The 12637-nt window shown below is 37.6% G+C and overlaps 1 protein-coding gene across 6 annotated transcripts in view; it reads right to left on the reverse strand.

Moving 5' to 3' along the window:
* Positions 1–12637, reverse strand: part of LOC116463082 (utrophin) — a 565754-nt gene that overhangs the window by 297252 nt on the left and 255865 nt on the right. For all 6 annotated transcript variants that reach the window (XM_032146039.2, XM_032146038.2, XM_032146037.2 and 3 more), the window contains exons 45-47: positions 11764–11839; positions 5713–5927; positions 3488–3605 (exon numbers count right to left, since the gene is read on the reverse strand). In XM_032146039.2, coding sequence (XP_032001930.1) covers positions 3488–3605; positions 5713–5927; positions 11764–11839 — 409 coding nt within the window. The remainder of the gene's footprint in view (positions 1–3487; positions 3606–5712; positions 5928–11763; positions 11840–12637) is intronic.

The following is a 12637-nucleotide window of genomic DNA, read 5'->3' on the forward strand; positions in this document are numbered from 1 at the left end:
AGGAATTTTAATACACATCTGCCACCCTATACAGTGGATATATTTCTGAAACGGTGTTTTGAGAAAAAAAAAATTTTGAACTCTATTTTCAGTGCTCTAAAACAACTCCCAGAAAATATCTACTATTATAAACTGATACTGCCAAAAAATTATAAAGAAAATAATTTTCTATTTAATTTTGTATTTACAGTTGTATTTATAGATCTGGTTTGATGAAGGTAGGGTTTAACAGTACTTCATGACAGAACTTTAAGACAGAGAGATAGTCACTTGTTACCCTCAAAGGAGAATTTTCTAAGGCAGTCTTGATTTTAGAAGAAAATGGACTGTGTAAGAATTTTTTTTGCATTTATTTTACTGTAGCACGAAAACTCTCTAAAAGGAATTTTATATGTTCAAGTTCAAGAGAGACACTAAAAGTAAAAGAGACTCGTACTGTGCACCCAGCAGCTCTTCATCATAAAAATTCCATACTGGCTCTTGTCCTTCCTCTTTTATTGTTGTTCATTCCTTTCACTCATTATCACCTTCTCTCTCTTTCCATTTCTCTTCAAGCTTCCTCTCTTCTCCTTTCTCTATTTTTAACAAGGTTTTAAGGACAGAGAGATCTAAGGAAACTTTTTTTTTTTTTTTTTGAGAGAGAGAGTCTCGCTCTGTCACCCAGGCTGGAGTGCAGTGGCACGATCTCGGCTTTCAGCTCGCTGCAACCTCCACCCCCAGGTACAAGTGATTCTCCTGCCTCAGCCTCCCATGTAGCTGGGACTACAGGTGTGTGCCACCACACCCGGCTAATTTTGTATTTTTAGTAGAGACAGGGTTTTACCATGTTGGCCAGGTCTCGAACTCCTGACCTCGTGATCTGTCTGCCTCGGCCTCCCAAAGTGTTGGAATTACAGGCATGAGCCACCGCACCCGGCTGGAAACTTAAGTTTTTTATTAATCACTTCAGAGTTAGTTCATAATCTTGAACTGAGGTACTAATAAACAATAACTTAGAATATCTGCAAGAACCCGATGATAATAAGTAGGTAGAATGTTAAAACCACACTGCTGGAAGATGCTTTGGATATCAGACAAAAAGAAAGGCTATAGTTAAGTACCAGGCCCACGAGGAACGTAACTACAAGATAACATTCCAGCTGAGTTATCATGGAACACTTTGGCAAAGTTCTTGGGATAATATATGGTTACAGTGAAACATAAAAGCTATCAACTGGCTGGGTGCAGTGGCTCACACCTGTAACCAGCACTTTGGGAGGCCGAGGCAGGTGGATCACCTGAAGCCAGAAGTTCAAGACCAGCCTGGCCAACATGGTGAAACCCTGTCTCTACTAAAAATACAAAAATTAGCTGGGCGTGGTGGCAGGTGCCTGTAATCCCAGCTAATTGGGAGGCTGAGGTAGGAGAATCACTTAATCCCAGGAGGCAGAGGTTGCAGTGAGCCAAGATTGTACCGTTGCACTCCAGCCTGGGCAACAAGAGTGAAACTCCATCTCAAAAAAAAAAAAAAAAAAAAAAAACTATCAATTTAAGGTTGTTCAGGCCTTAAGTTATACCTATATGGCATCATTCTTTAAAACTTGCTCAATGAGACAATCTGTTTTATTCTGTCTTAGCTGTTTAAATAAATTGCTTAAGTTTTAAACTTAAGGAAGAGAGGCCAAATCTATCATAATGTTCTCGTCAGTTAAAAAGTTACATAAAGTACTTATGACCAATTCTATTACTAATAGAATCCTTTAACATTAAACAAATGAAACCAAAGACATCAAGCGAGAGCAAATATCACAGGTTTATCATAAAAAATAAGCAAATTATCCCACTCATTGTGAGTTAAGCCCTAAAACCAGGTTACTATTGGTAGCAGTACATTCCCCTGAGAGGAGTTTTTCATATAATGAGGGGTGATGAAGGCTATAGAACCTCTACACACACAGAAATATTTATATAGAGAGAGAAAATAGAGTGTGTACATTCAATGGGAAAGGGACGATATTTAGAAGAAGTCTTGTAAAACAAAAAGACAAACACCTGAAAGAAGTTTTGGACAAAAAGAGAGGTGATTAAAAAAATAGTAATTAAACAAATACATCAAGATGATAGAAAAAGCAAACTGGAAATGGCTTTGTCAATAGTTTGGTATCACTACAGCAGAGGAGCTCCCCTGTGATGTGAGGGAAACCGGCTCACTCCAAAGTTCCATAATAGGCACAATCCATCCATTCATAAAAAGAGAAAAGAAGGAAAATGATGTATTTAGTAAAAATAAGCCAACACTGTTAGACATTAAAAGTTCTTTTCTAATATATCTCCTATAATAACCTTGTTGCTACCATGACTATTTTGAAATCAAAATATACTTTTTACAGGGAGAGTAGCTAACGTTCTTCCCCTGACAAATATTAGGCTTTATCCTTCCAGTTTATATTTTGCCACAAATATTTATTTTGGTAGTTAATTTGTATTGGCACTGTTAAAGGCCCAAGGGCAGAAAGACGGATATTCACAATCTATGGAAGGGAGAGACAATTAAAGTAGTTGTAAGATCTATAATAAAGCAATGGGGGGAAAGGCCATAGAAGGAACTAAAAATAGAAATTAACATTCACCAGGGACCAGAAGAGGAGGGAAAGACGTCACAAAGGGGATGATATTTTAGCTGCTGCATAGAATTTCACCTGGGAAGAAAAGGCCAAGAGAAAAAAAATAATGCAAATAAAGGTAAGAAGACTAGGAAATGTCAGGATATTTTAAGGAATAACAGCATAATTACAGGCCAGGCCGAGGGCTGAAGTGAGAGAAGGGGTAGTGGCAGCAGATTGTGACAATCCCTAGGTGTCACTCTTGAGAATTTAGACTTCGTTTGCTATTGGTAGTACATTCCCACTAAGAAGGGTTTGTAGAAGCTAGATGCTTCTGAGCTAGAACGCAAACCCCAAGCAAGGATCTGTGTTTGCTATTGTTTTGTATGTTTATTTTTTGTTATTGTTTTCTCTCATTTTTAACTAAAGTATCTCCAAATTAATGCCAGTCACATTAGCACATAGTAGTTGCTCAATAAATATTTGTGGACTGAATTTTGAGTTGAGTTAAAAGACATAGATAGTAAGACCTAATTTTGGAGAATAAAGTATAATGAGAGAAAGGATTTGCATTCTTGTGAGTTTCTCTAACCTTTTTTTTATTCCTCTAAAAGAAAGCCTAAGTTAAGAGAAGAAAACCCAATGTGTAAATAATTACTTAAGAGTCGTGATGTTAATAATTAAGGACTTCATAAGGTTATTGTAACAATGTTCGCAAAATATAAAAACAAGGGAAAGCTACATTTCTGTATAAATAAAGAGTAATATTAAACACTACTACTTTCTAGTTGAATAATCTTTGAAAATGTGTTTGTGTGTGTGTGTGCGTGCATGTGTGTGTGTGTGTGTGTCACCAGTTGCAGGGAAAGTGGATGATGATACATAACTATTTTTTAAAAACTTACATTTTTCTGTAATTGCTGTTCTCACATCTGAACTGGAAGCTTTATTTTTCAAATTCTGTGCCAATGTAAAAACATAATCCAGCTGAGGATGGCGCTGTTCTAAGTCAGCCTTTGTAATCTGTTAAGTAGAAATGATTATTCGGATAGGTTAATAAGCCATATGACAAGAATAATAAGCAAAACAGTTGTGCTGACATCAAAGTTGTCATTGTTTTCCTCCTCTATGGCATAGTGAGGCATCAGCAATGCGGCAGAAAATGAGTGCATGATTTAAAGTCAAAGATCCTGCATTCAAATCTCAGTTCTTCCATTTAGCACCTGAGTCACCAGGCAAGGAGCTTTACCTCTCTGTGTTTTTGTTTTCACAAAAAAGAAATAATAAAATACTGACAGGTCAATTACATCCAGTCTGAGGACATTAAATAAAGAAAATCCCTTCAAAAGCTGAAAAATGCCCTGAAAACATTAGCAGTTATTGCTGCTGATGATGCCTTGCGTATCTGTTCTGTGTCAGGTATGAACACAAACTAATGTCATAGGGTTGGGGGTGACATAGAAAAGTGCTAAGAGGAATAACTATAAATTAAATCCTCTTAGACATGGAAAACTGCTGCTGTAGATGATTGGTCTCTCAGTGCTGATAAATATGGGAGAAATGGTAACAACATCAGGAAAATCATGTGTTTTCAGTACAGAACTAATGACAGTCATAGAGACTAGAAAACAATTTACAAAAAATACAAATAGTGGCAAATGACTTTTTCCCAGTCCTTCCTCTTTACAAATTCACCCATTTTGTAGATTTCAGCTACTCTTCTGGTGTCAAATATTACTTCTAAATGGATTGCTCACAACTTTCAATCCTAAATCCCAGGGCACATGGTAATGAATGCTGATCACTTCCTTCTAAATGGCATAAGGACTCCTCACCACAACACATCTGAAACTAAATCACTCAAACCCTCATTCACACTCAATTTTTTCTATTCCTTATTTCTGCTAATTGCAACAGCATCATCTTAGTCATTTCAGAAAGGGCTCTTTGCCTTGATTTAAGCATTTCTTGCCTCCAATCCATCCTAGTCTTCTACTAAAGCAGAGCATGGTTATCATGAGTTCATAGACACAATTTTAAAAAGAAAAAGAAATGGGAAGAAAGATGCTTACCAATTGCTTACAGACTAAAAATTCAAAGGGCTTTGCACAGCCTGCAGGCTCCTTCACAAAGGGAACTTGAGCTGCTTTTCCTGCCTTGCTTCACACTGTATTTCTTAATTGCTCAAATGTTGGCCCTACTGTCCTTTGTGCCTCCTGTACCACATGACTTTATTCACTCTGTTCCCTATACCAGGAATGTCACCACTTTATCCCAGATGCCAAAACCCCACATAGTTTGCTTTCCATCACTGGAGAAGGGATCCCCTTCCTCATCCTGGCTCCCCCAACAGGTTGCCTGTACTTCTCCTGAGGCTTTTTTTAAACTCTTGCCTTGCCACAGTAATTTGTCAACTCATATGCACTCAGTGCCTCTGCCTCGGTGTGGGCTTATTTGTAATGTGGGGATAAAAACAGTACCTATCTCACAAGATTATTAAACAACTGAATGAGATAACATGTGTAAAATACTTAGAAAAATGACCAGCACACAGGAAGCACTTAATAAAAGTTAGCAATAGCTGTCATTATTTTATTGTAGATTCCCAATTTCTACCTAGTATATTCTTGTCAGTATCCTTGTACCACTCACAGCCCAGACCTTACCACACACTAAATAGGGAAAAAGAATTTTACAAATTAATATTAGATGGTACAGGTATAGTAATAAAATTATAGGAGATACTCACTTTTAAAATCAGAAATTAATCTCATTATGAAATATAAGTTGCAAAGGCACTATAGGAGATTATCCTACATCACACAACAGGCATGAAATGTTAATGCCAGCTTATATTTATACTAATGTGCCTGCTTTATGGTATCAGCTTTAGATTTTAAAAATGCACTGGGTCTTTAGTTTAAGTCAGTAAACCTGATCATATCACAACAGTATAAATGCAAGAAAATCTCTATGCTTTGTAGTTAGCCCTGGATGGTTGTTTGACAGATATAGAATTTTTTAAACCTCATTCTCTCATAATTTAGGATAAACAAAAGGGATTCAAACAGATCTGGTCTACCTCTGGATTGTGGCGTTTCCATAACAAGCCTTTACACTATGCACCTACTTTCATTCTGGAAACGGTCTTATTGATCTCTTCTACATCCCCGACAGTGACAATGTTGGACTTCAGCATCTGGTCGATTAATACCAGCCAATCGGCTAGTTCTGTTATAGTTTTATCAAGATCAGCAGGAATTGAAATTTCCGAAGTACGATGAGACTGAACAGGAATATCTGACGCAGATGATACTAGCACCACCTTTTGGACACTAGGATGAGCTGAAATGAAAAATGTAGCAAAAGAGAAATCAACAGGATGTTTTAATTACGGTGGTGTCATGGTGACATGTGTATGTGTATTTAAATAAAATTTAATTTAAGTAAAAAAATTCTAAGAGGTTATTTTTTCATACTGAAATGGCTACGGTATTACCTGTAATATCCATATGTCTTTGGTAGCTATCAAGCCAACAAAACAGTTTTGCAACATTCTAGAACATAATCAGCACTGACCCTGAGAAAAACTAAAAGTACAAATGTCGGAGAATTGGAAGTATTATTTTATTTTGGCAAGATGATTTTAATTATAAAGCCAACTTATTCAAAATTTTTTATTCTTTTTTCATTTAACTTAATGTGAGCATATTTTATTCTTAGGAAATACAATTATGAATACCTATGTAATAACCTACACCCATATTCACTTTTATTTAACCCTTGGATATTCAGATTGCTCTTGAAATTTTATTTTAGTTTTTAAAAACTTTCAAGGAATATCTTTTCGTGTAGAGTATTTTGCACATTTCTGTTCACTATCTTAGCATAGATTTCCCAAGTACAATTACTGAGTCAGAAAATACAAAAACAAAGTATGTATTTAATATTCATTGCCAAATTGATTGGTTTTGATACAATAAGTAGTTGAATTAGTAATTAAAACCATCTGTAACTACTTCAGGTATGATATATTAGATGAGGCTTAAATAATTTTCTAAACTGTATAGCCAATCTATAAATTCAGCACAAGCCTAATAAAAATCCCAACAGGCTTGAATGTAACTTAACAAAATCATTAATTCAAATTTCTGGTTATAAAATTAATATAGACGAGAAAAGGACAAAAAACAGTTAAATTTTTTTTGATAGAGGAATATGCCCTCCCAGATATTAAGTTATATTATTTAGCTAATAATTATTAACTCAGTATATTATGGACTGAGACATTTAAAGAGACCAACAGAAGAGAAGAGTCACAGTGTGTAGGTGGCAGAGAAATCTGACCTTGGCAGAGACTGAATTACAGATCAATGAAGAAGAATTTACTGTTCAATAAAGTGGTGACCCACGGCTGCAGCAGGGAAATGATGGGACTGACTTTAACCTCACATGCACCATAGAAAAATTAATTCTTAGTGGATTAAGGACCTAAATATGAAAAACAAAATTGTTAGTTAAAAATATGGAATATTTTTATTACTTCAGAGGACCGAAGTAGCTCTCAAACAAAACACAAAAAAAGGGAAGCTATTAATAAACCAGTAATGGTTAAGAATTCCAAAGAGCACCATAAGTAAAGACTTTAAAAGCCTTTGAAACATGAAAGGAGATGGTATTTGCAATGCACATTGCAGACAAAGAACTGATAGCCAAATACTTTTTCTAAAACTTAAAAAATCGTCTAAAGACAATCCACAAAAGAGGAAATAAAAAAGGCAATAAACATAAAAATGTGAAATAAATGTCCGACCTCTTCTATAACTGAGATAGTACAAATTAAAATGAAATACCCTATATCCACCGGACCACCATCAGAAAAGTGACATCTGAGCAGCTCTAGGTTTCTAGAGGCCCTTCCAAGGGTCAAGATGCCTACACTATTATCATCAGCACATTATTTGCCTTTTTAGGCTCAGTCTCTCCCACGTGTACAGTGTGTTTTATCTAAGTCTACATAACATGTGACATCACAAGAGACCAAATGCAGAAGCAGAAATAAGAATACAGCTGTGTTCTACTAAACTAGACATTTAAGAGATTTCAAAAAATATAAAACTGCAGCTTTTCCAGATTTTTGTTTGTTTTAGAAAATAGAGTTGTCTGTTTGTTTGTTTGTTTGTTTGACTGTTTGTTTGTTTGCTTTTTCTTTGAGATAGGGGCTCACTCTGTCACCCAGGCTGGGAAGCAGAGGCACGAACACAGCTCATTGCAGCCTCAACCTCCTGGGTTCAAGTGATCCTCTCACCACTGCCTCCTGATTAGTTGGAACTACAGGCCTGCATCACCAAGCCTGGATAATTTCTTTTATTTTTAATTTTTTGTAGAGATGGGGTCTCCCTATGTTACCCAGGCTGGTCTCAAACTCCTGGGCTCAAGTGATCCTCCTGCCTCAGCCTCCCAAACTGCTGCAATTACAGACATGATCCACTGTGCTCAGCATCTTATGCTAATATGTTACAAAAAATGCTATTTTTGTTAACATATAATGGCTTTATTATTGTTATTTTTAAACAACTTAATAAATTAATTAATGGAAATTTTTTCTAGTTAAGTAAATATGGATAAATACCACTCACAAAAGCAAAAGCTCTTTGAGGGTCCTCAATAATTTTTACAAGTGTTCAAAGGGGTCCTGAGAACAAAGTGTTGAGGTGCTGGTAATGCTGTAGAACAATAAGAACCCATCACACACAGCCAGTGTCAGTGTAAACTGGGCCAAGTAATCTAGACAGCACCCTAATGGTAGCTAGTGAAGTAGAAGGCACCCATATGCTAAACCCAGTGATTCCATCACTAGATATACACCCTACAGAATACCTCACACATCCTTCTGCCCCATCTTAACTTTAACTTTTTTTGTAGATAAAAAAAAAAATTCATTGTTTTAATTCATCAAATACCTATTAAGAACCTATTCTGTGTAAGGGGCTATTCTAGATGCTGCAGGCATGAGAGTGTGCAAGACAAAGTTTGGGCTGGAGTACAATGGTGTGGTCTCGGGTCACTGCAACCTCCACCTCCTGGATTCATGCAATTCTCCTGCCTCAGCCTCCTGAGTAGCTGGGATTACAGGCGCCTGCCACCACACCTGGCTAATTTTTGTGTTTTCAGTAGAAACAGAGTTTCACCATGTTGGCCAGGCTGGTCTCGAACTCCTGACCTCAGATGATCTACCTGCCTCGGCCTCCCAAAGTGCTGGGATTACAGGCATGAGCCACCGCGCCCTGCCAGAGCTTGCATTCTATCAGGAAAATGGATGTGTGTTACAAAGCAAAATCAATGCAAGAAGACAAAGAGAGACAGGGTGTATCTGAGATATTGTGGGCAAGAAAGGGCTATCCTAGAAAGGGATATTTGAAGGAGAACTAAAGGAAGTGAGTATGTGAAACATGAAAATATCTGAGAGAAGAACATTTGGGGAAGACAAGAAGGAACGGCAAGCACGAAGACCAGAAACAATTATGTTCTTGGCATGTTTTAAACAGCAAGAAGACCAGTGTATTTGAAACAGAATGAACAAAGGGAAAAGTAGTAAGAAATGTGATTAAAGAGACAGGCAGATATGCATGGTGTTCTGGACTAAGGCCAGACTTTGGAACTCATTTATGTGGATGGAAGTGATTAAAAGACTGTGATCAAAGAAGTGACACAATCAAACTTATGTTTAGAAAGCATCACTCTATCTGCTATCAGAGGAATAGGTCATGGAGAAGTACTAAGGCAAGAATAGAATCAGGGTTATGAGTTAGGAGCATATTCCAATAATCTAGATAGAAAGATGAGGGTGTTCAAGACCACAGAAGTAGGTGGAATGGAACATGGAAATGATGCTACTCGCTGATGGATTGAATATTAATTCCAGAGAAGAGTTGAGATTGACTACAAGTTTATTGGCCTAAGGACTCGGTGAATCATCTAAAAAAAAAAAAAACTCTACAGTTCTGGGACTGTTAAGCATAAGTACAGAAGAGAATTTAGAGGATTATAGTACATCCAATGTTATGTAATACTGTACATCAGTTTAAACGAGTAGACTAGAGCTACATGCATCAAAAGGTATGGCAATAAGGATGATCTAATGGCTATCAGAGAAAGAGGATACGTAAGCAGCCCAGAGAATATGGGATCCTATGCATAAGTGGAGGAGCTGGTCTTAGAAAGGAAAAGAGATAATAACCCTTTCGCTGAATAGGAAGGAAGTGTGTAAAGTATATGGGTACAGCCGCAGGTAGCTTGATGGATTCTCTGGTGGGAAAACGAAAAAGTTTTTTGTTTTTTTGTTTTTTGTTTTATTTGATGAGATGAGGTCATTAGTTGAGAAATGAGTACCAAGGAGTACTCAGAAGAAAGTACGGTAGGACTGTCTCTTAGTGCTGAGTGCTTATTTGAGATGAATAGTCATAGCTCTGAAATGAGTACAGTCGGCAAGGTGTTGGCGAGGATGAACCTCAAAAACATTATGCTAAGTGAAAGAAGCATCGTATAATTCCATTTATATGAAATATCCAGAATAGAGAAATCCATGGAGACAGAATGCAGATTGGTGGTTGCCAGGGGCTGGGAGTAGGAGGGAATGGGAAGAAACTGCTTAATGAGTAAGAGGTTTTAGTTTGGAGTGATAGAAATATTTTGGAACTAGATAGAAATAGTGGTTGTACAACATTGTGAATGTATTAAATGTCACTAAATTGTTCACTTTAAAATGGTTAATTTTATTTTCTAAATAAAATGTTAAAAGGAAGAAGGAACTGAATTAAAACACTGCGTAGGAGGAGAGAGACATACTAAGATTAGCTTCAGGTCTCAGGCCCGTCCCAAGGACGAATATCCTGTTGAAAATGAGCCATCCACCTAATGGAAGTTGTAGCTTTGCTGTTAGCTTTTTATACTTCTAAATATGTATTCAAATTTTCCCTGCTCCTTTACCATATCGAGGTTTTAAAAAGTAAGATAACCCATGACGATTTTATGAAATGCATCAAATTCTTTCCCTATGATTACGGAGTTGAGCCTGTATTTGCAAAGCAGCAGTACCCAAATGTCAACTCAAGTGTTCTGAATATTAATCAAGAAACTTGATCAGGCCCCAGGTATTTTTTGTGCAAATTTCCAGAAATACAAGTAATAAAGAACACAAACTTGGTCCTCAACTAGCTTGCAATCTCAAAAAATGAAAGAAAAAAATCTTGTCTCTCATTACTTTTTTCAAAACTTGAGGAGGAGGAGGAGGAAGCGAAGGAAAAGAAAAGAAAAATAAGAGGAATAAGAGAAATAAAAAGGACCCCCCCAAAAAAAGAGGTGGAAGAGGTAGAGGTGGAGAAAGAGGGAAGTAGTAGAAAGTAGAAGGTGGACATGGAAGTCAAGGAGGAGGAGAAGGACAAGGGAGAAGAAAACAGCGGGGAGGAGCAATAAAAAGAATCAGCAGAAGCAGCTGGCAGGGAGTTGAGTGGACAGTTAGAGTTAGTCACATTTGGGGTTTTGCCAGGTGACTCAACAGAGGAAGAGCAGGGCATGATGGTTCAGAAAACCTGCAAGGCAGTGGCAACAGTGGCTATGGGGCAGGACTAATCTGGATAAAGAGAGAAGGAAATAGTGAGAAAACATTCTTCTTTCTCCACATCCAAATGATAAGTGTTTGTCTCCAAGGTTGGAGAATGCTTCTAAATATCCATCTCCCACCTGCTTCCCAGGATATCTAAGCCTTTTGTTCTCAGTCATGATCAGGGTCTAATTACATAAGTTAACCAAGCTCATGTTAACACAGCAAGTTATAGCTGATTTCCTGAAAAGCTGCATGGACCCAGAAAACTAGTCCCCAGTTTTTGCACCTAGCCTCTCATCTTCCCATCAGCAGGACCTGTGGATGCCCAGGTAGCACTGGAGTCCAGAGAAAGGCCAGCCTTATCTGCCACGAAAACGAATGCCTTACCCACACTGGGCAGCCAAATGTGTCTTGGGTTTAAAGAAGATGTTCTTTTCAAATCATTGAAAGTTGATTAAACAAAGAAAATGGCACGACGTTTCTAAATGAGTCTTTCTAATTCATATATGAGGCTCATATCACAAAATTTTAATATATTTTTTTTAAAAACCTTGTTAAAGATAAACTGTATCTTACCAGCAATCCTTGTCTGTGAAACAGAACTGGGCTCCTGGATGCATTCCTTCAGGGTAGTAGGCACTTCTCTGCAAATCTACCACATCAGGACAAACAGAAAGAGAAGAATACTATATAAATAAAGATGACTGTAGTTCAAAAGAAGAGGTGTTATTCTGAATGGCAGCTCTGCTACTTTTCTTCCCCTAACCACCTAAACTTCTGGCTCTACCTTCACTCTCCACTGCAATCTTGTTTGAGCCCCTAACTCCACTGACATTGCTATCAAAAACACCAACAAGTCCCTAGCTGTCCTGACCCCTGTGCACCAGTTAATGCTGTCCACTCCCCCTCCCTTGAATTCTGTTATTACTCTGCAATTCTGGCTTTCCTCCTACCTCTCTGGCTGGCTGTCCTGAATTTCCTTCACCACCAACTCCTTTTCCTCTGCCTATCCATGAAATACCAATATCCTCCAGGGTAGGTGTGTTACTCTTCTTGCCCTTCACCCTGGGCTCTCCCTGAGTCCTGGTTTCCAAAGGTTTCAGGAATCAAATGGAGTTTTGAGAGGCTAAAGACTGCCCAAAACATATCTTCAGTCCAGCCCTCTCTGTGAACCAGATATTCAGATATGTCCAAATCTGAATTCCTTATCCCTATCTTCCCCAACACCCATTTCATAAACTCTTCTGAAGATTCTAACTAATCTTTCTATATCAATTCTTAGGATCACTCCATATATCTCTGTAGTAAAGCTATAGCAATATTTCAAAAATATGACTTTCCTCTGCTTGAAACCCATCAATAGCTGCCCACTACCCTCAAAGTGGTAGATTGTTTGCAGCATGGAGCTCAAATTCCTTGTGATGCACAGCGAGTCCTCCAGGATCTCATC

The sequence above is a fragment of the Hylobates moloch genome, unplaced genomic scaffold, assembly GCF_009828535.3.
Source record: "Hylobates moloch isolate HMO894 unplaced genomic scaffold, HMol_V3 SCAFFOLD_27, whole genome shotgun sequence".
NCBI lineage: Eukaryota > Metazoa > Chordata > Mammalia > Primates > Hylobatidae > Hylobates > Hylobates moloch.